At 35.0% G+C, this 19,952-nt stretch overlaps 1 protein-coding gene across 13 annotated transcripts in view; it reads left to right on the top strand.

Moving 5' to 3' along the window:
- Positions 1 to 19,952, top strand: part of KHDRBS2 (KH RNA binding domain containing, signal transduction associated 2) — a 687,327-nt gene that overhangs the window by 521,109 nt on the left and 146,266 nt on the right. The window contains exon 7 of one of the 13 annotated variants that reach the window (XM_016955746.4): positions 8,729 to 12,387. The exons of the other annotated variants lie outside the window; for them this stretch is intronic. Within the exon in view, the coding sequence (XP_016811235.1) occupies positions 8,729 to 8,776 (48 nt within the window). The 3' untranslated portion in view covers positions 8,777 to 12,387. Of the gene's footprint in view, positions 1 to 8,728; positions 12,388 to 19,952 lie in introns of those variants that run through there. 13 annotated transcript variants of the gene reach the window in all.

Genomic DNA, 19,952 nt, shown 5'->3' with positions numbered 1-19,952 from the left:
AAGAACCTATTTGTCAAACATTCATGATCTAGTGGAAGATAGGGATACAAAGCTATACTTACAAGCAGAATAAAGGGTAGATGGCACGTGCTTTTGGTCATATGTAGTTAACATGAACTAGACTTACGTTTTGACCTAAAACAACAAAAAACATACAAAATATATGAAACAAGTGTTTCATGATATTGGACATCTGATAGGGAAGAACAGTGATCTCTGAGAGACAGGAAACAAATAAGATAAGCCCTACAATTTCCCCAGTTTATGCTTTTCAGAAAGTTTCCAGTCTATGACATAGTGAGGAGGAACCCAGGTAAAGCTTGGGAAACTTCCTGAATTGAGAACAGAGAAGTGAGAGTTCAAGGAAACCAAGGCAGCTAAAGATTGTAAGAGTACTAGACAGGAGAGAGATGCACAAGGAGAGAATCCCAGATATCTGCAGAATATTGATCAGTACCTGTATGGGAATAAATAACTGAGTTCGGGGGAAAATGACTGCCTAAAGTATCAGAGGTAATTGTGTCCAGCATTCGCACAGGACTGGGAATAATGTCTCAATTGTCATACTGGAAAACACCTTTCGTTATTAATGGGACATTGTGTAGAGTATATAAAAAGATCTTACTAAGTAGTAAGAAACAATGAGCCCTAAACTGAGAACTGCTTTGGTTCCACCTAATAATTATTAGAGGCAAAACTGAAAAGGAAAAATAGACAATAAAGAAGATAAAATTGAATCACAAAAATATTGAGTTACTCCAAAAGAAGTCAGAAAAAGAGGAAAAAGGGAAGAACAAACAAATGGGACAAATTGGGAACAAATAGCGAGATGATAGTTTTAAAACATTGTCAACAATCACACAAAATGTAAATGATTTTAAGTACTCCAGTTAAAACCCATAGATTGTCACTTAGAATAATTTTAAAAGGCCAAACTGTATGCAGCCTACAAAAAACACATTTTAAACTTAAAGATATAATAAGTTAATTATAAAGGATGCAAAAAAGTATACCTACTGTTCTAACACCAATCAAAAAGTAAGTTGACGGGGAGTATGTGACAAAACTGGAACCCCTACACATTACTGGGGAGAAGGTAAAATCTTTAAATACTTTAAGCAAAACTAATAGAATTGCAGTGAGAAACTGATAAATCAAAAACTATAGTAAGAGTTTCAAAACCTCTCTTAATAACAGAGAGCAGGTATACAGAAAATCAGCAAAGATATGGAAAACTTGAACAATACTACCAACTCTGCCCTAATTGACAATTATAGAACACTTCACCAAGCAGCAGCAGAATATACATATTTTTTCAAGTTGACTTGGGGCAGATTAAAGGATAAACAAACTCATACCATAAACTGCTACTGAGCAATATAAAATAGACTTGGATAAAAATCAAGATGCGGAGGAAGCTCCAAATAATTACGTTGAGTTAAAGCAGGTAACTGTAAAAAATGTGCATTCTATGTTGTTGCATTTACATAAAATTCTAGAAAAATCAAACTAATTTGTAGTAGCAAAGCAGATCATTTGTTGCCTGAGGAAAGAGGCTAGAGTGCAGAGGGAAGGGAGAGAGGAATTACAAAATAGCAAGAGAAAACATTTGGGGATGCTTAATATGTTCATCATCTTGATTGTGGTGATAGTTTCACTGGTGCATACCTGTGTCTACACACTAGTTTGCACCTATGTCAAATTGTACACTTGAAAAATGTCTGTGAAATTACTGTTAAACTATTTTGTTTTCAAGTCTAACCATTTAGCAAAATGCACTGCTGTTTATTTCCTAAAGCGTTCCACAAGTTGAAAATGAATGGTGTCCAAGATTACTCATATGTAAACTCTGAAACACTAAAATTCATAATGAGGCTGGGCATGGTGGCTCATGCCTGTAATCCCAGCACTTTGGGAGGCCAAGGCTGGCGGATCACTTGAGGTCAAGAGTTCGAGACCAGCCTGGTCAACATGGCAAAACCCCCTCTCTACTAAACACACAAAACTTACCCAAGTGTAGTGGCAGGAGCCTGAAACCCAGCTACTCGGGAGGCTGAGGCAGGAGAATCGATTGATTGAACCTGGGAGCTGGTGGTTGCAGTGAGCCAAGATCGTGCCACTGTACTCAAGCCTGGGCAACAGAGCGGGATTCCATCTCAAAAAAAAATAAATTAATTAAATAAAATTAATAATGAACTTTACATATAGTAAGCATCCATAAATATGCATGAATAAAAAATTAGTTTCTAATTCAATTATTATATCTGTGAGTCTATTAGACTTGTCAAACAATATGTCTGGTTTAGAAAATGTGTCACTGCATAAACTTTCCCTGCCAGAAGCCACTGTAATATGCTAGTCAATAATAATGTTGATATATGAGCACAATAATATTATATGTCACTCTTACCAATACCCACTACTTTCCCTAAAAGCAATACATGAACTGGAAGATGTTGCTTAATCGCTGAAAAGTGAAAGACCTCAGAACAAGTAGTTTTCAAATCACAGCATTGGTGGACTCTAACTCCACCTACTGGCCCAGTAAGTCTTTATTGGACCCTCACTTCATTCAATTAATTATTATAGTATATTTTTCAAAATAATCCAATGATTTTTTTTTTTTTTTTGAGACAGAGTCTTGCCCTGTTGCCCAGGCTGGAGTGCAATGGCCTTATCTCGGCTCACTGCAACCTCCGCCTCCCAGGTTCAAGCTACTTCCTCCCAAGTAGCTAGGATTACAGGCACACACCACCACACCCAGCTAATTTTTTGTATCTTTAGTAGAGATGGGGTTTCACCATGTTGGCCAGGCTGGTCTCGAACTCCTGACCCCATGACCCGCCCATCTCAGCCTCCTAAAGTGCTGGGATTATAGGCATGAGCCACTGTGCCTGGCCAATCTCCTGAATTTTATACACATATTCAAGTTGATGACCTCAGGAGCTGCTTAGGTTCTGAACATGGCAGTTCAATTTTCTGATAAGCTTTGTTTTTCTGCAGACTAGTTTTGATGAACTTTTAGCCTCATTAGGAGGTTTCCTTCATAGTCCAGGACTAATAAGGCTCTAAGGCAGTGGTTCCCCAAACTAGTTATTTATCTCTATAACTTGAAGAACTTTAAGAACTTACCAATGCTCAGTAGCTAAAACAGATCAATTCAGTCATAATGTTGGGATGGGGCCCAGATAAAATATCAAGATATTCTATTAAATAATTGTTTTAAAAATACTTTATAGGTAATCCCTAAATATGCTCTATTTTCACACATTCTTGAACTCAAAAATAATATCCTGCATGGAGGATAACATAAACCGATACATGTCAAACTGTTCAGAGAAGAAACTGCCTGAAAGTAACCTTTGCAAAATCCCTTGAAATATTGATTTATTAGATGTAAAATAGATAAGTATATACTTTTAGCTCAAATAAATATTATGTTATACTAGATTCTATTATAAATTTGGTATTTACATCAAAATTGCAATGAAAATTGCTGGAGGAAATACCTGATGTTGAAAGTGTTCTATCCACTAACTCTGAAGGCTGCAAATCATTGCTATTATTTTCATTTTAGCAGAGCAACACCTTACACTAACCTTCAAAGTTATAATTTAAGAAAGATATCCCTAAATGTATGCATCTTGGTTATTGATTTCTCTATGCACTCCTATCTTTTTTTCACTTTTTCTGTTGCATCCATCTCTTGATTTACATCCAGTCCACAGGAAGTAAGTAGCCTCCACACACTATACTGAATCTTTTTACAATAATCAATTATAAAGATTTGTATAAAACCATGAGCAAAGTCCTATGTAAGGTGGAGAATCAAGGGAAAGACTGAAACCAAAAAAAAAAGCATAAAACATAGTTCATATCCTTAAAGACAGTCACTTTTATAAACTCATGAAATCCTGTCTCTGTGTGACAGATTTGTTGTCCAGGTTTGTAACCCCTGATTCTCAAACTTGTACCTCAGTTTAGAGACAACAGAACTTTGGGGATGTAATAGTAGGCTCACTTGCTCACTTATTGAGCGTTAAGTCTGCAGCACACATACGACTGAAGATTGGTGAGCTCTCAATCCTGTAATGTTCTCTGGCCCCACTCATGAATAATGGGTCAGGTCATTGCTCCATTTTTTTGTGGTCCCTCACTAGACCCCTTGGCTTAATTGTTTTGTTTTAACATAGACAGCTTTTAACGTCTCAGCTTGCCGAGAACTCCAGCTGTATTTTTTACTCATCCAAATCTGTATTAGTTACCTAATGCTGCTGTAACAAACTACCACACATTTGATAGCTTAAAACCACAAAAATCTATTCTCTCGCAGTTCCGGAGGCCAGAAGTCCAAAATAAAGGTGTCATGAGAACGTGTTCCCTCTGGAGGATCTGGGGGAGAATCCTTCCTTGTTTCTTCCAGCTTCTGGTGGCTGTCAGCATTTCTTGGCTGTGGCTGCATCACACTCCAATTTCTATCTCCATCTTTTTTCCACATGTCTTATCTCCCTCTGCTTCCCTCTTATAAGACACTTCTGATGGTAGTTAAAGCCTACCTGGATAGTACAGGTTAATCTCCTCATCTCAAGATTCTCAATTATACCTGCAAAAACCCTTTTACAAATAAGGTAACATTTAGGGATTCCTGGGATGGGGATGTGGACATAACCATTCATGCCATTATTAGTCTACCACACGACTTTACAACACACATTAATTGTAGATGTGGGTAGCAGAGTTGAAGGGTTATAGGATTGGCTGCCATATCCCCACTTTTCCTCTTATCCTCATGCTTTCTTCCTTTTCCATATAGCCCCAAGGAAGAAAATAAAAATTCGAACACTACACACATATGAGCAAAAGATCCACAAAAGATCCTATTGATTAACTCAGCAGAGCTGACTATGAATTGCAATTCTCTCTCTGCTTAAAGAAAGATGTTTATGATCATTCTACTAAACAGTTACTTTTATCTGTCCAGAATATCACCCTCTTTTATCTGAGAAATGCTCATATGGTTTGGGGGGGTGGGGGTACCACCACCGGTCAAGTCCTGTGACCTAAGCTAATTAGGGTCCTCCTTTGTCAGTTTGAAAACTGAGATCGAGGAAGAAGCTTTCTTCTCTCATTGGTTGGCCACTGAATAATGTGACTGCAAAGCAGCTACAGAGATGGCTGTGTTTTCTGCTGAGTGGAGGTGGCTGAAAGACAAAGAGGGATGGTACATGGAGAATGAGGAGAGAGAGAGGAAAATGAGAGGGAGAGAGAAAGAAAGAGCAACACGAATGATGAGTTTATTGTGTTCCTAGTGCTGCCTTCCCTTCCATTATGTGAATTATTATGTCCAATGTAATTCTAGCTGGTTGTGTGATACAAATAAGAGTGAGGAATAAAATGCTTATGAATAAAATACCCAATGAAAGGTAACTAAGAGCTTGGGTTCCCATAGAATTCTGCAAGTCTGCTTTTAAAATTATTATTATTCTATTAATCCAGAACATATCCTCTCATTCAAACAGTGTATTCAGCCTCTCAGGAAAGCCTGCTCTGACTACATTAATTACAACTTACATACCGACCCCCCACCTCAAATAATTCGCTTCATTTTTTCTATAGTATTTATTTCCATATAGTATAATATATACTCAGTTTAATCTTTTTGTTTATTCTCTGTCTTCATCTTAAACCACCAACTAGAATATGACCTCAATGAGCATGGATATTTTTGTTCTTTTTTTTTTTTTTTTGTATACCACAATCACTAGAATAGTGCCTGGCACATTTCAGGGACTCAAAACATACATGTCAAGTGAAATAATTAGGTTTTTAGCTTGTTAAAGTCTATAATGAAAATTAAAATACTAGAAGAAGCTAATGGAATGCAAATTTAAGAATAATACGATTGAATAGAATACCTAATTGTATTTCAGCTATAATTATTTTGTATGTTTGAGCTTAGAGAAAAGCAGATTTAGCAACATGATTTAATGGAAAGAGACTAGCATTTAGAGTCAGATAAAGCTAGGTCAATTCCTGTGTCTGCTATTTATGAATCTGTGAGATCTTGAGCATGTTGCTAAACTCTGTGAGCCTTATTCTTCTCACCTTTGAAATAGAAAAAGTCATCCTTATCTTGCAGAACAGTCCAGATGTCATCTAAATGTTGCATAGGACTTACTCATGGAAATCTGACTAGACTTGGCCCAAACCCCATCTCCAGGCCTATGATTCTCAGTGCCTTTCCACCCCTTCCTGTGATTTACGATGCCTCACTTCCTTATGGGTGGAATTGCGTCTTCCTCCCACAAATTCATATGTTGAGGCTTTAATACCTGGTACCTCAGAATGTTACTGTTTTCGAGACAGGGCCTTTAAAGAGATGATTAATATAAAATGGGGTCATTAGGCAGGACCCTAATTGAATATGATTTGTGTCCTTCTAAGAAGAGGAGATTATGACACACACACACACACACAGAAGTGTGTACACAGAGGAAAGAGCAAGTGATGACACAATGAGAAGGCAGCCATTTGCAAGCTGAGGAGAGAGGTCTCAGAAGAAATCAAACAAGCTTTGTGACACCTTTGACACCTTCATCTTGGACTTGTAACCTCTAGAACTGTGAGAAAATGAATGAGTGTTGTTTAAAACACCCAGTTTGTGGTATTTTCTGATGGCAGCTCTAGGAAATTAATACTTTCTCTAGCTTCTTTCTACCAACAGGCCATTCCTTCAATCAGACTGTGCCAATTTGGTTAATCCCTAAAATTAAAATAGCAGCTCCTTCCTACTTTTCCAGACAAAATACAGCACTACACAACATTTAAGTGTTATTTTTTTAAGTGAAAATGTGAAGGACTCAGGATGAATTGCAGCATGGACAGTTCAGGCTTGTGTCATGTAGCAGATGGCCTTGTCCCCTTTTCTCGGCACATTCTTCTTATGTTTTACATTGTAAAGTGCACTCCTGCAATAGTGCACATTGTTCTGTGTGTGACCCCTGAGGAAGTTTATCTCATACACAATTCTTACTCTTTCTGCCACGGATGAACCCCTTTGCCAGATTAGCAGATTATCAGTAGCCCCTGGAACTCAGATGATTACAAATGTGAAGATATTATCCCTTATGTAGGAATCAACATTTAGAAGCCATTAGTAATTGCAGCAGTTAGAAAACTGTGTATAAATTTTGAAAAAGTATGATGGAAAATGTAGGGTATAGTCAAGAACATCAGAAATTGAGCCACTGTTCCTTTAGACTGTCACAATTTTACTTTAGAAATCATACAAGGTTATCCTCAGTTACAAAATGGGTATAAGTAGCAGCTTCTTAAAAATAAATGGAATAATTTATGCAAGTATTTAGTACAGGTCTTAAAATATATCAATCAAAGTTCTTTTACTATATTATGACATAAAGTAATATAGAATTATATATTTGTATTTTTAGTCGTATATGATAATAATAGCAATCGTGATAATTTTTGTCATCATTTACCTTATTCTTAATAGAGATATATTAACACTTTCTATGCAGGCTACTCAAAATAAAACTAGAAACATAGAAATTCCATGTTGGAAGGAACTGTAACATTTGTCAAATTTGACTACTCCCGTGATGATGTATTGCCTCCTAGATGTTTTTTTTTTTTTTTTTTTTTACTTTTTTCTCTGGTCATAAATGAGAAGAAGAAAGGCAGTTACTCCCTGGTAAACAAGCAAAATGTGAAAAAGGGAAACAAAGAAAGTTGAAAACAAGATATAGAGACCTAGAATCAGAAGACGGTTTTGTCTAAAGACACTTGGTTGGTTACTTTCCCAAGAAATGTGGTAGAAGTAGTGAGCCAAGCACCATTGGTGGGTTAGCAGATTGAACAGGCGAAACTGACGGTGCTGGTACGTAAGAATCCAGACATAATGCAGTAAATATAAGAACAGCAGAATTTCAGAAAGACAAAACCCACTACAAGCTGCATAGCTAAAAGTCTTAATCAAGATTGAACAGAAATCCAGTTAGAAACAGCCTGAACCCCATAGGCTGGCCTGGCTTATTCCTCTTGTTTCCCACTTTACCAGTCTTTGTATAAGCACAATCACAATTATTCTGCTCATTTCATGTCAATTTCCATTTTTCACTGGAGTTAAAAGAAGCCTGTATTCATGAGCCTTCCTCAGATTTAAGTATATCAGAGACTTTTAAAAGAATGACCTTTTGTCTCTTTTGATGCTTTTGTCAATCTCTGTTTTCTTCTTTCTATATTTAAGATATTCCTCATGTTAAGAATGTTATCTTGTTGGTGCTGTGGCTTTTAAAAATTAGATAACATGTAAGATATATCTGATATCTTCTACTCTTTTTCACACAGTGATCCTTTATATTCTTAAAAATAACTCCTCATTATTATTTTTATGAGTGCTGAAACCCTCCTTAAGCATAAAATTTAGAGGTCATTCTACTAGTTTATAAGAAAACAATAACAAATACACAAGATTCTTCTTTAAAATAACAGTCTTTTAATCATCAAAGACTTGGACACATGGATCTGATTTTTTCCCTTTTGTTAATTCTTTAAAATGTTTATAAGGATATGTGCAGAGTCAAGAAGTATTTTTCATGTCCCCAGGCTGATTGCTCTTAGATATTGTTCGGTGTCTGCATATTGAAACGTTCCCCAGAACTCTCAGAGATTATGATGTCATTAATGTTTTCTTCGTTTTATTTTTCAGTGTTACCAAAGAAGTGAATCATATAGAAAATGTCATCCAAGCTACTAGTTCATCTCATTTATTGAAAAACTGAATCATTTAAAATCACAAAAGAGAAAATCAAGGATAATTTAAACAACAGGACAGGAAAAGATGAATGAGAAATGAAGAGCAGATTCAAAAAGTATAATTTTGCTCTCAAACTGACATCATTTATAAATCTAAGTGTTTTGGCTTTTTATGCTTCTACAGTAAAGTTTGAACTAAAGAAGAAAACATAGTTTAAAAATTTCTGATCAGCTATTTTCATAGACAGCTATTTACTAGTTATTCTATGTCCAATATGGTTACCAGTAGCCACATGTAGCCACTTGTACCTACTTAAATTGAAAGGCGGGGCACGGTGGCTCACGCCTGTAATCCCAGCACTTTAGGAGGCCGAGGCGTGTGGATCACAAGGTCAGGAGATCGAGATCATCCTGGCTAACACGGCGGAACCCCATCTCTACTAAAAATACAAAAAAATTAGCCGGGCATGGTGGCGGGCGCCTGTAGTCCCAGCTACTCGGGAGGCTGAGGCAGGACAATGGTGTGAACCTGGGAGGCGGAGTTTGCAGTGAGCCGAGATTGTGCCACTGCACTCCAGCCTGGGCGACAGAGTGAGACTCCGTCTCAAAAAAAAAAAAAAAAAAAAAAAGAAAGAAAGAAAGAAAAGAAAAAGAAATATTGAAAATTAAATAAATTAAAATTAAATAAAATTTAAAATTCAGTTCCTTGGTCACACTAGCTACATTTAAGTGCCCATGAACCACACTGACCAGTGAATATCACATCGGATAGCACAGGGCATAGAGAATTTCCATTAGCACCGAAAGAGCTATTGGGCAGCACTATACTAGCATATATGAAGTCTCCAAGTGTGATACATAACAGGAGTTTTAACATTATAAACAAACACAATGCGAAATTTGGAAAGAAATGAATCACTACCCAGAAAATAAATAGTTAATAAAATAATACAGCAATTTGAATTGTCCTTTGATGAAAATTTTGGTCTCTGTATGGCAAACTGATATGTTTAGCCCATATAACTTACATTTGGTAGTTACAATAGAATATATAAAAATGTTTATTAATACAGCAGAATGTTGTATACCAACATATTTGAAACCTTTTCAGATGCAATTATTCAAAGACATCTTATGTGAAACTTAATATAGACCTGGTGAGTTTGCAATATTGATAGAGGGCCTCTTCCTGCTCACATGGTGGGCTTCCAGGACTGCTGGTATCCAGGGTAGTCCTAAGTCATCAGCCCTAAGCAAAATCTGAGGTATCAAAAATAAATAAATACATGAATAAGTAAATAAATACCCTTACCAGAGTAGGAGAGAGTAATTTAAAAACTTGAATATTAAGTCTGGGTGTGGTGGCTCATGCCTGTAATCCTAGCACTCCGTGAGGCCAAGGCAGGCAGATCATGAGGTCAGGAGTTTGAGGCCAGCCTTTCCAACATAGTGAAACCCCGTCTCTACTAAAAATACAAATCATTAGCTGGGCATGGTGGCAGGTGCCTGTAATCGCAGCTACTTGGGAGACTGAGCAGGAGAATCGCTTGAACCCGAGAGGCAGAGGTTGCAGTGAGCTGAGATCATGCCACTGCACTGCAGCTCAGGCAACAGTGTGAGACTCTGTCTCAAAAAAGAATATTAAGGATCAGAACTAAACCTAAGTTAGCAGTGAGGCCCCTCCCTATTCAAATAATATCAAAATACTTTTTTATTAATAAAAACCTGAACATTTACATTTTATCTGTTAACCAGCACTGCTAAATAGAAAACAACATTCTGGGAAAATAAAATTGGTAATTCTGTCATGACTAAGAACAGGATTAAATTTTAGAAGGTAACTCATGCTTTTTACTCTTATGTGCCAGAGGTTAAAGATGACTACAAGGGCATTGTTAATATATTTCTAATGATAAGAATACCAAAACAATTAAAAATGCCTTCCTTTCAGGATAACAAAGGAATTTTTGTAACATTTGGTACCATATGATAGAAAAATAGCCACCATGGAAATGAAGATTACTTAACTGGCTTATAGAAAATTAATTACTTCATTTTGATATGCATTTGTCATGCATAATTTACTAGAAAGTGATAGTTGTGTGAAATAATGTGTAAAAATTGCTTTACATTTATCAATGTAAGTGATTGGTTCTTAAATTCTTTCTAATTGAAAAAATATTACTAAAGATCAGAACTGAAGTATTTTGGGGGCAAAAACTTAAAAATATTAAATAGGTGCATCATGTCATCATGCTCTTGTTTAAAAGCTACAAAATTCCTTTTGAACAACCAACATAACACCAATAAGTTTGGCAGGAATCATTATGGGATGTTGATTTCTTATGCTGTTTTTGTTTTGGTTTTCCTGATTCATTCTCTGTCTAACACCAGTTGAATTAGATAATTTGAATCAGATCAGCTATGATGATGCCAACAACATTTTAAGCTTTGGTTTCTCATGTCCTAAAATAGCAATATAAAACACAAAGAAATGATGAGCTTTTTTTTTTCATATGTTTGTTGGCCACATAAATGTCTTCTTCTTAAAAATGTCTGTTCATATCCTTCGTCCACTTTTAGATGTTTTTTTTTTCTTTTTTTTCTTTGACATTTGTTTAAGTTCCTTGTAGATTCTGTATATTAAACCTTTGTCAGATGGGTAGATTGCAAAAATTTTCTCCCATTCTGTAGGTTGCCTCTTCACTCTGATGGTAGTTTCTTTTGCTGTGCAGAAGCTCTTTAGTTTAATTGGATCCCGTTTGTCTGTTTTGGATTTTGTTGCCATTGCTTTTGGTGTTTTAGTCATGAAGTCTTTACCCATGCCTATGTCCTGAATGGCATGGCCTAGGTTTTCTTCTAGGGTTTTTATGGTTTGGGGTTTTACATTTAAGTATTTAATCCATCTTGAGTAATATCATTTGAGAAATACCATTGAGAAATACTATTTGACCCAGCAATCCCGTTACTGGGTATATACCCAAAGGAATATAAATTCTTCTATAGAGACACATACCCATGTATGTTTATTGAAGCACTATTTACAATAGCAAAATCATGGAACAACTCAAATGCCCATCAATGAAAGACTGGATAAAGAAAATGTGACACGTATACACCATAGACTACTATGCAGCCATAAAAAAGAATGAGTTCATGTTCTTTGCAGGGACATGGATGAAGCTGGAAACCATCATCTTCAGCAAACTAACATAGGAACAGAAAACCAAACACAGCATGTTCTCACTCATAAGTGGGAGTTGAACAGTGAGACCACATGGACACAGGGAGGGAAACATCACACACGGTGGCCTGTCGGGGATGGGGGGCAAGGGGAGGGAGAGCATTAGGACAAATACTTAATGCATGCGAGGCTTAAACCTTAGATGACGTCTTCTAAACTTCTCTTCTGAAACTTGATCCTGTTCTTAGTCATGACAGCATTAACAATTTTATCTGTCTCTTTCTGGTTGATTGGAACAGGAAACCACCATGGCACATGTATACCAATGTAACAAACCTTCACATTCTGCACATGTATCCCGGAACTTAAAGTGAAATAAAACTAAACTAAACTAAACTAAACTAAACTAAACTAAAATAAAATAAAATCTTTTTGGGAAAAAAACGTTAAGTACTAAGTCTCAGTGACTAGTGGGACAACAGAAATGGGGCAAGTTCTAAAGAAATGTAAGACACGCACTCTTTATTCTTAAGGACAATATAGTTAAGGAGAACACAATTATCAAGTATTTTTAACCCCACTTAAAGGTGTGAGCAAATAAAATAAAATAAAATAAAATATTTTATTTTATTTTATTTTATTTTACACACAGCAGCAACGTCAAGGCACTATATAAATAATTGGCCGTGAAAAAGACCCTTTTAGAAACAACAACTCTCCTCTTGTGTGGCCAGTCCACTGGATTTCTATGATTAGAAATAAGTAAGATATGTCTATGCCCTTTTATTCATCTTTAACCTTTTGGTACTTAGAAGTGAAAAACACAAGTTGGCTTCTAAAACTTGATCTTGTTCTTAGTCATGACAGCATTAACAATTTTATCTGTCTCTTTCTGGTGAGTGTATTAGAAGGCGTTAGAGACTTATGCCACTGACTTTACAGCATTTGCTTTGGGTTCTATCCTGAAGCAGCAAGGATGCCTACAATATGAAGTACATAAAGCATTAACACATTTAAAATAGATCCATTAGCAAACTAGCACTTCATTACTCTAAACTCCAGTTTCATTAGTCATAGTTCTGTTCATTAACTGGGTTGAACAGATTGCTACCTGATTTCTAAGGTGTTAAAAAGCATTTTAAGAAATGGGAGTCGAAGGAAACCTACTGACAACTGAATATTTTCAAAAAATACAAAGTTAACATCCTTTCTTATCATACTAGAGAAAAATTACTAAAATGTTTCAGGATATCTCCTTTTAATTATAGCCTAGAAGCAATCTCTAAATAGCCAAATTTTCTTTTGTCCCCACCAAGCGCCAAGTTGTATTATTTTTTAATCCAGAGTTTAAAATGTACTTTTGTTTACTATATTGCTTCCTTTTTAAACAGGAAATGCAGCTGTTCATGATTAAGAGTCACCTACTTGGAAACCTAAATCACATTAAATAGTGTTCATCACCAAAAATAGTTAGATAAGCTTTGAAACTTGTAAAACTATTAAAATTAATGTTCAGTCATTCTTCCCAAAAAAAGGAAAACAGATTTGAAAGTTTCGATAGTAAATGTTAATATTCTGTAGGAACTGGGTAGTCTTACTAAAATAGCCATGCTTGTTAGGAGATAGTATCTCACAATGTTTGACAATTGACAAGGTTTGTTTCTCCTAATAAGAAAAGATTACTGGCTTGTACTCCCCTTGGGTAAAATGTTATATAGAACTCTAGAAGACAAAGGAATCCAGAATAAAAAGGATAAAGGATAAAAAGGATAAAGCTGAAGAGACAAAAGTAAAGGCACATATTGTCATTTGCTGGAGATATCAAATAAACAAGAAAACAGTATAACCATCTGCCCTTCCCTCCTCAATACAGCAAATCACTTTTGAAGGACTCCCAGTTTTCATGTGTTTTGCTCATCTCTTGGTAGGAGACACAATTTGCTATGGATCCTGAGCATCCTTGTGCTTTCTGGCTGGTTATGCCAAGAATACAAGGCCCTAATTACTCTTTACTTGGATGATTTATCAGGACCACGCTTGCAGCTAGTAACATAAAGAATGGATAGCATCTATCCCCAAAGTAAGAGCAGGTTTGCTTCCACTTACTTTACATTCCATGAGCTCACTGTTCCTACCCTGCAATATAACCCACTTAGTGTACAGGCATCTAACCTGGACCCACTTGCATTGCCCTGTGGGATGTAGGGCAAGCCAATATGAAGGCCTGGCTTTTAATTTATGGTGTGTAATAGAGTCCTTGTTTTTGACCCAAGAGTTATGTCTTCTGCCAGCATCCATGACACAATAATAGACTAGCTTATTAACTTAAAGTATATTAAAATCTCAGATATGCATAGTTCTTTACATTTTATATTCTCATAAAACTGCTTATAGTGGCACTATTCACAATAGCAAAGACTTGGATCCAACCTAAATGTCCAACAACAATAGACTGGATGAAGAATATGTGGCACATATACACAATCGAATACTATGCAGCCATAAAAAATGGTGAGTTCATGTCCTTTGTAGGGACATGGATGAAACTGGAAACCATCATTCTCAGCAAACTATCGCAAGGACAAAAAACCAAACACCGCATGTTCTCACTCATAGGTGGGAATTGAACAATGAGAACACATGGACACAGGAAGGGGAACATCACACACCGGGGACTGTTGTGGGGTTGGGGGAGGGGGAGGGATAGCATTAAGAGATATACTTAATGCTAAATGACGAGTTAATGGGTGCAGCACACCAACATGGCACATGTTTACATATATAACAAACCTGCACGTTGTGCACATGTACCCTAAAACTTAAAGTATAATAATAATAAAATTTAAAAAATAAAATAAGGATAAAACACTGATTTTTACAAATATAATACAAAATTATTAACCCCAATTTTTTTCATTTTTCTTCAGTACATGTTTTAACAAGTAAAATCCCAAATTGTGTTTGTGTTACTATTGTAAACTTACCGAAATTATTTAAAAAGTCATGATTATTGTATTTTGCCATTAATGATATTAGGCCTTTAGTAAAGCAACTAGAGAGTAAATACTAGACAGTGCCAGATAACTGAGTTTACATTGTAGCCAAGACACTTCCTCATGGGCTGTGGTCTCCTGAAATTATTTCTCATTTTCCTAATCTGTTAAGTAGGTGTAAAGATACAGAACATGCCATATAGGCTTGATTTTGGTTTTTAACAAAGTAACTGTGTATGTAAGTGTGTCACATACTGGCTTTTACTGGTCTCCCAATGCATGCTTGTTATATATGTTTATGAATGGTGTTCACTTGAATTGTATATTATTAATTTTATTTTTAAATATATACAACTTCCACGTATGTCTCTTGAGGTTTGTTATTTGATTTTACTGGGCTGATTGAAAAGTTAGCATTAGCCTCCCCAGAGATTAATTTGTTAATGTAGAATACTGTGTTGCATATGCATGGCTGGCAGAGAATGTCTCATAGTTCCTTGGGAGCTTTTAATTTCCAGAGAATCTAGATTTCAGAAATATGCAATTTCCAGCCTTTATATTGAGTGTACATATATAAGGGAAAATTGTTTAGCAGCTACAATCTACATAGGAAAGGAAGGTACAGAATAGCTTCCTTTTATTAGAGACTGATTTACTGATTTCTATAGAAAACTCCAAAGATTTAAGTATATTGCCTAATTGCAGAGCTAAACTGTTAGGTTTAATGACCTCACTGAGGATGTGTACCTTTATGATCTCATATGGTTTTGAATACATAATGACTTCCCATGTTGCATCAGTAACAAAAGCTGCATACTGGGGAGTAACCATTGCCATATTATCCCAAGCCAGCAATCTAGTCATGCTTTCAGTGGGAAAAAAGAGATGGAAGAGACTATTAAAATATTTCTTATTTTATCAGAAATTAATCTATTCAATATCAGAGAGAGAATGTAACAATACCACAGATAGAATGTAACATTTTAAAGAAAAAATACATGGAAAATTATAAGTAACCTATAGTCAAGAGAATACACAAGCATTAATAATTTATATCCTAAAGAAATAGTAACTATCAAAATACTGGCATTGTACAGTTAGTTTTTGTTTTAGTAATATTTTATGTTTTAAATTTTTGATTATTACCATGAAGTGCTTTTGTAGTAACAAGAGATCATATATGAAGTAGACATTCTATGCATCTTATGGTTTAAATAAGCTAAGACAGGGACACGTTTTTAGGAATTAACCACACTTCATAAAGTAAGTTAAATGTTAAGTTCCTATCTGACCTGTTAATTATATTCAATAATATTAAAGGGCAGCATTTGCAAATCGCTTTTGTGCCTAGCATTTTAGTTTTTGGTGACAATTTATTATCTTGACCCTCATAATTAAATTACTTAATTATAGAATATTTTATGGTTCTTGATGATCATTGCTCTCTTCACTTTATTTTTCTCTCAACTGCATAAGAATATTCCACATTATTTCCCTTAATTTATGTATTTTATTGTAATACCTGCTGACCTTTTATAGAAAATAAAATCCAAATGAAAATAATGAACAAATGCTAAATCTGTCACAAAGACTTGTTAATTTTTAAGGTCTTCACAGAAAATGTGGGTATATAACAGAATCAGAATGACATTTCATATCATTTAAATTTCTAAATGATTTTCTTCTAGAAGCCGCAATAACATACTGGTATCACAAGACACTTCTGTTCTCTTTAGTTGACAAAAACATGTCAATTTCACAGTTTCTAATATTAGTGTTAGGTTGAACTTAGGAAATTGCCAACATCTGACAATTTTTGACTTACAAAAATGGCAATTTCCTGTGGTCCTACTTGACTTTTTAAATAGGTAAAGAAAAACTACCTATTAAGTCCTATACTCACTACCTGGGTGATAGGGCTATTTATACCCCAAACCGCAGCAAAATGCAGTATACTCATGTAACAAACGTCAACATGTACCCCCTTAATCTAGAATAAAAGTTGAAATTATTTTTTAAAATTATCTGAACTGTCAGTGATGTAATAAAATAGTTTCAAAACATATTTATTTCCCAAAATCTGTGGTGAGATGTTTCTAAACTATTTTTATGTGATGATTCCCTTTTCTGAGTTGCAAGCAATCTTCAAATATCTTAGGCTCCATAAACTAGTACTGATTAGAAAAGCTCTATCTAGAGGTAATTTAACATATTCTGTTTACCATTCCATTTTTTTTTCTTTTTAGAACTTTTTGATTCTGTGTCTATGGGGTAGTAATGCATGTAAGAGTAGAACCAGAAATTTTCACAGGTCTCTGTTAAACAAAAACAAAAAAACAAAAAACATTGGCATGGGGATTTAATAAGGCCTTTCAAGAAATAATATCTTTTGGGTAAATTCAAGGCTGATTTTTTTAAATGGGGTCTTTCTGTACAAAATATATTTATTACAGCTGACCTTGTGCCCTCATTTCCTAGAGGGGAAGTAGTGCTTGGAACATTGTGTTCACATAGAGCTTTCTGTAAATTAAGTTTGTCTTCTCAGTGGACAATGGTGGTTATTATGGTTGCCATGCATATGTTGATGACTACTAGAGCCATATCTCTAGCTCAAACTGTCTAAGCTTCAAACTCATATATCCAGGTGCCTGAAACCAACTCTTAATCGTATCACGGTTACCTGTTGCTATCCTAATGACCTGACAAGAAAACACTTAATGCTTTTTGGAAGAAAATACCATCAGCCAACGCTTTCACAAATTTCCTTACACTATATCAACAGTTCAATGAAAACCCATAAGACATGTTAAAAACAATAACAATAAAAACTAAGAGGAAAAAAATAGTCATGGGTAATTCAGATGTTAGAGTTATCATTCAGGGACTTTACAGTAACTATGATAACATGTTCAAGAAAATAGTGGGAAAATGGAGCCTACTCTACAAAGCCCTGGTAATTTTTATTTTTGAGTCAAAATATATAAAATGTTGATCTAAATTTGTCATTCTACCACCTGGAACCCTTCAATGGCTTCTTTGTCTACTAGATATAGATAAACCCTTTACCATGTTATAGAAAACAATTCAGACCTGACCCTTTCTGCTCCTTGGTCCAACTCCCTACTGTTTCTTAGACATTTTGTGCTTTAGTTAGATCTAGCGACTAGCAGCTCACAAAACACAATTTAGTTTCATAATGCCATGCATTCACACTTGGTGCACCTGGAAATGGAATGCTCTCATTTTACCTGCTTATCCATCTGAAAAACATTTATTTATCCTGAAATACCAATCTCAAACAACAACTTTTCGGGGAAATTCTCCTTGAAATCCTCAGACCTATTTAGCCATTCCTCCAGTGTGCTTCCATAGCACCTGTTACATACTCTTGGAGTGCTTTCTTTGGTATCTCAATTGCATATACATTTGTTGATATCTTCTAGTAACCAAGAGCAGAGGTGACTCATACTGGCTCACAAGATTTGTAAAATTTTTAGGAATTTTGTAAATTGATTGTTAAACACAGTCCTTATTAAAAATTGAATTACACAACTTTAAATGAAATAGATTATATTGAAGATAAACATTTACAGACTCATCAGTATGTATTATGTTAGAATCTGTGCTCTTTTGGTTATTTATGTCTAGTGTATCTGTTTGGTGGAAATAACATATAATGGTGTGCTAATGTTCACCTCTTCCCAAGTCTGTTTTCAGTGCTAATGTGGTGATAGCTTAAAATCAGCTGTAATAAGAGTTTTTACACTACAGATATTGGCAAATGCTAAAAGCCAGGACTTGACGTTTTGTTTTATTCCTTATCTAAATGTAAGAAAGCTATGGAGAAAATGTTAATAATGCAGATTTTATTTAAAAGTTAGTTATACCTATAGCCTTAACATTGTAAATGGAACACAAAATTGAGGAAATATTCTTCCAGCATATCAAAACCATTGTCTAATTCAGAGCATTTTATTTATTTAAAAGTGTATTATTCCTATAACCTTTACATTGTAAATGGAACACGAAATTGAGGAAATATTCTTCCAGTATGTCAAAACCATTGTCTAATTCAGAGCAAAGTTGCTCCTATCATTAAGAAACAAGTAAAATTCTGACATACATATTTGAGATTTCACTTTCATTTTACTGGTCAACATAAATAAAAATGTCAAATAACAGTCATGTCAGAACCATACATGTTTATCAATAACATTGACATCATTGCTGAATCAGATAATAAACAAACATTTATCTGTGCTGTGATTTATTGGGATTCTATTGTGGCAATGCAATTATAAAAAGTTATAGTGGATTTTGCAAAAAATTTTGCAAGTCACACTGAAGTTATATGTTTATAGAATGTATAATAAATTCTATATTTTAGTTATAAATCATATGCTTTATGTCAGTAAAAGGTTTAATGAATTTGTATGTATATGTGCATAGACACACGTGCATACAATTTTTTGGAGAGGCAATTATTAAGCATTTACCAGAACTACACTGGATAAGAACTTCTTAAAGATAGGACTTATGTCTGAATCTTCTCTTATGTTTAATGCCTGGATAATAGGTAATTCAGTGGTTAATATAACATCTGATGAATTACTATTATTTTAAGCTCATATGCAGAGCCAGTATTAGTTAGATTTGACAACCTAAAATTGGAATAGAAATCATAGTTCAATAATAAGCATTTAAGTCAATGACCTCATTAATTTGAGAAATTAGTAGGCATATTACAGACAAAAAATGCATTTTCCAGGGTAGATTTGAAAAGGGCTCATTTTGTAAAGATATGTGTTTATGGTAACACACACGTATTTGTCCTGTATGTTGCTTTGCCCAATACCCAAATGCGTGAAGTGGTCTATAATTCATAGCAAGCTACAAAGAAATTGCCTTTTTTCATTATAGCTCAGGCCTTCATTTTAGACCCACACTTCACATTGTGCCTTAAGTATATTGTAGAGGACTTAGCAAAGACTCAGAAAGAA

The sequence above is a fragment of the Pan troglodytes genome, chromosome 5 (assembly GCF_028858775.2).
Source record: "Pan troglodytes isolate AG18354 chromosome 5, NHGRI_mPanTro3-v2.0_pri, whole genome shotgun sequence".
In the NCBI taxonomy this organism is placed as follows: Eukaryota; Metazoa; Chordata; class Mammalia; order Primates; family Hominidae; genus Pan; species Pan troglodytes.
The sequence above is the reverse complement of the archived record's forward strand: the minus strand, read 5'-3'. Positions and strand labels throughout refer to the sequence as shown.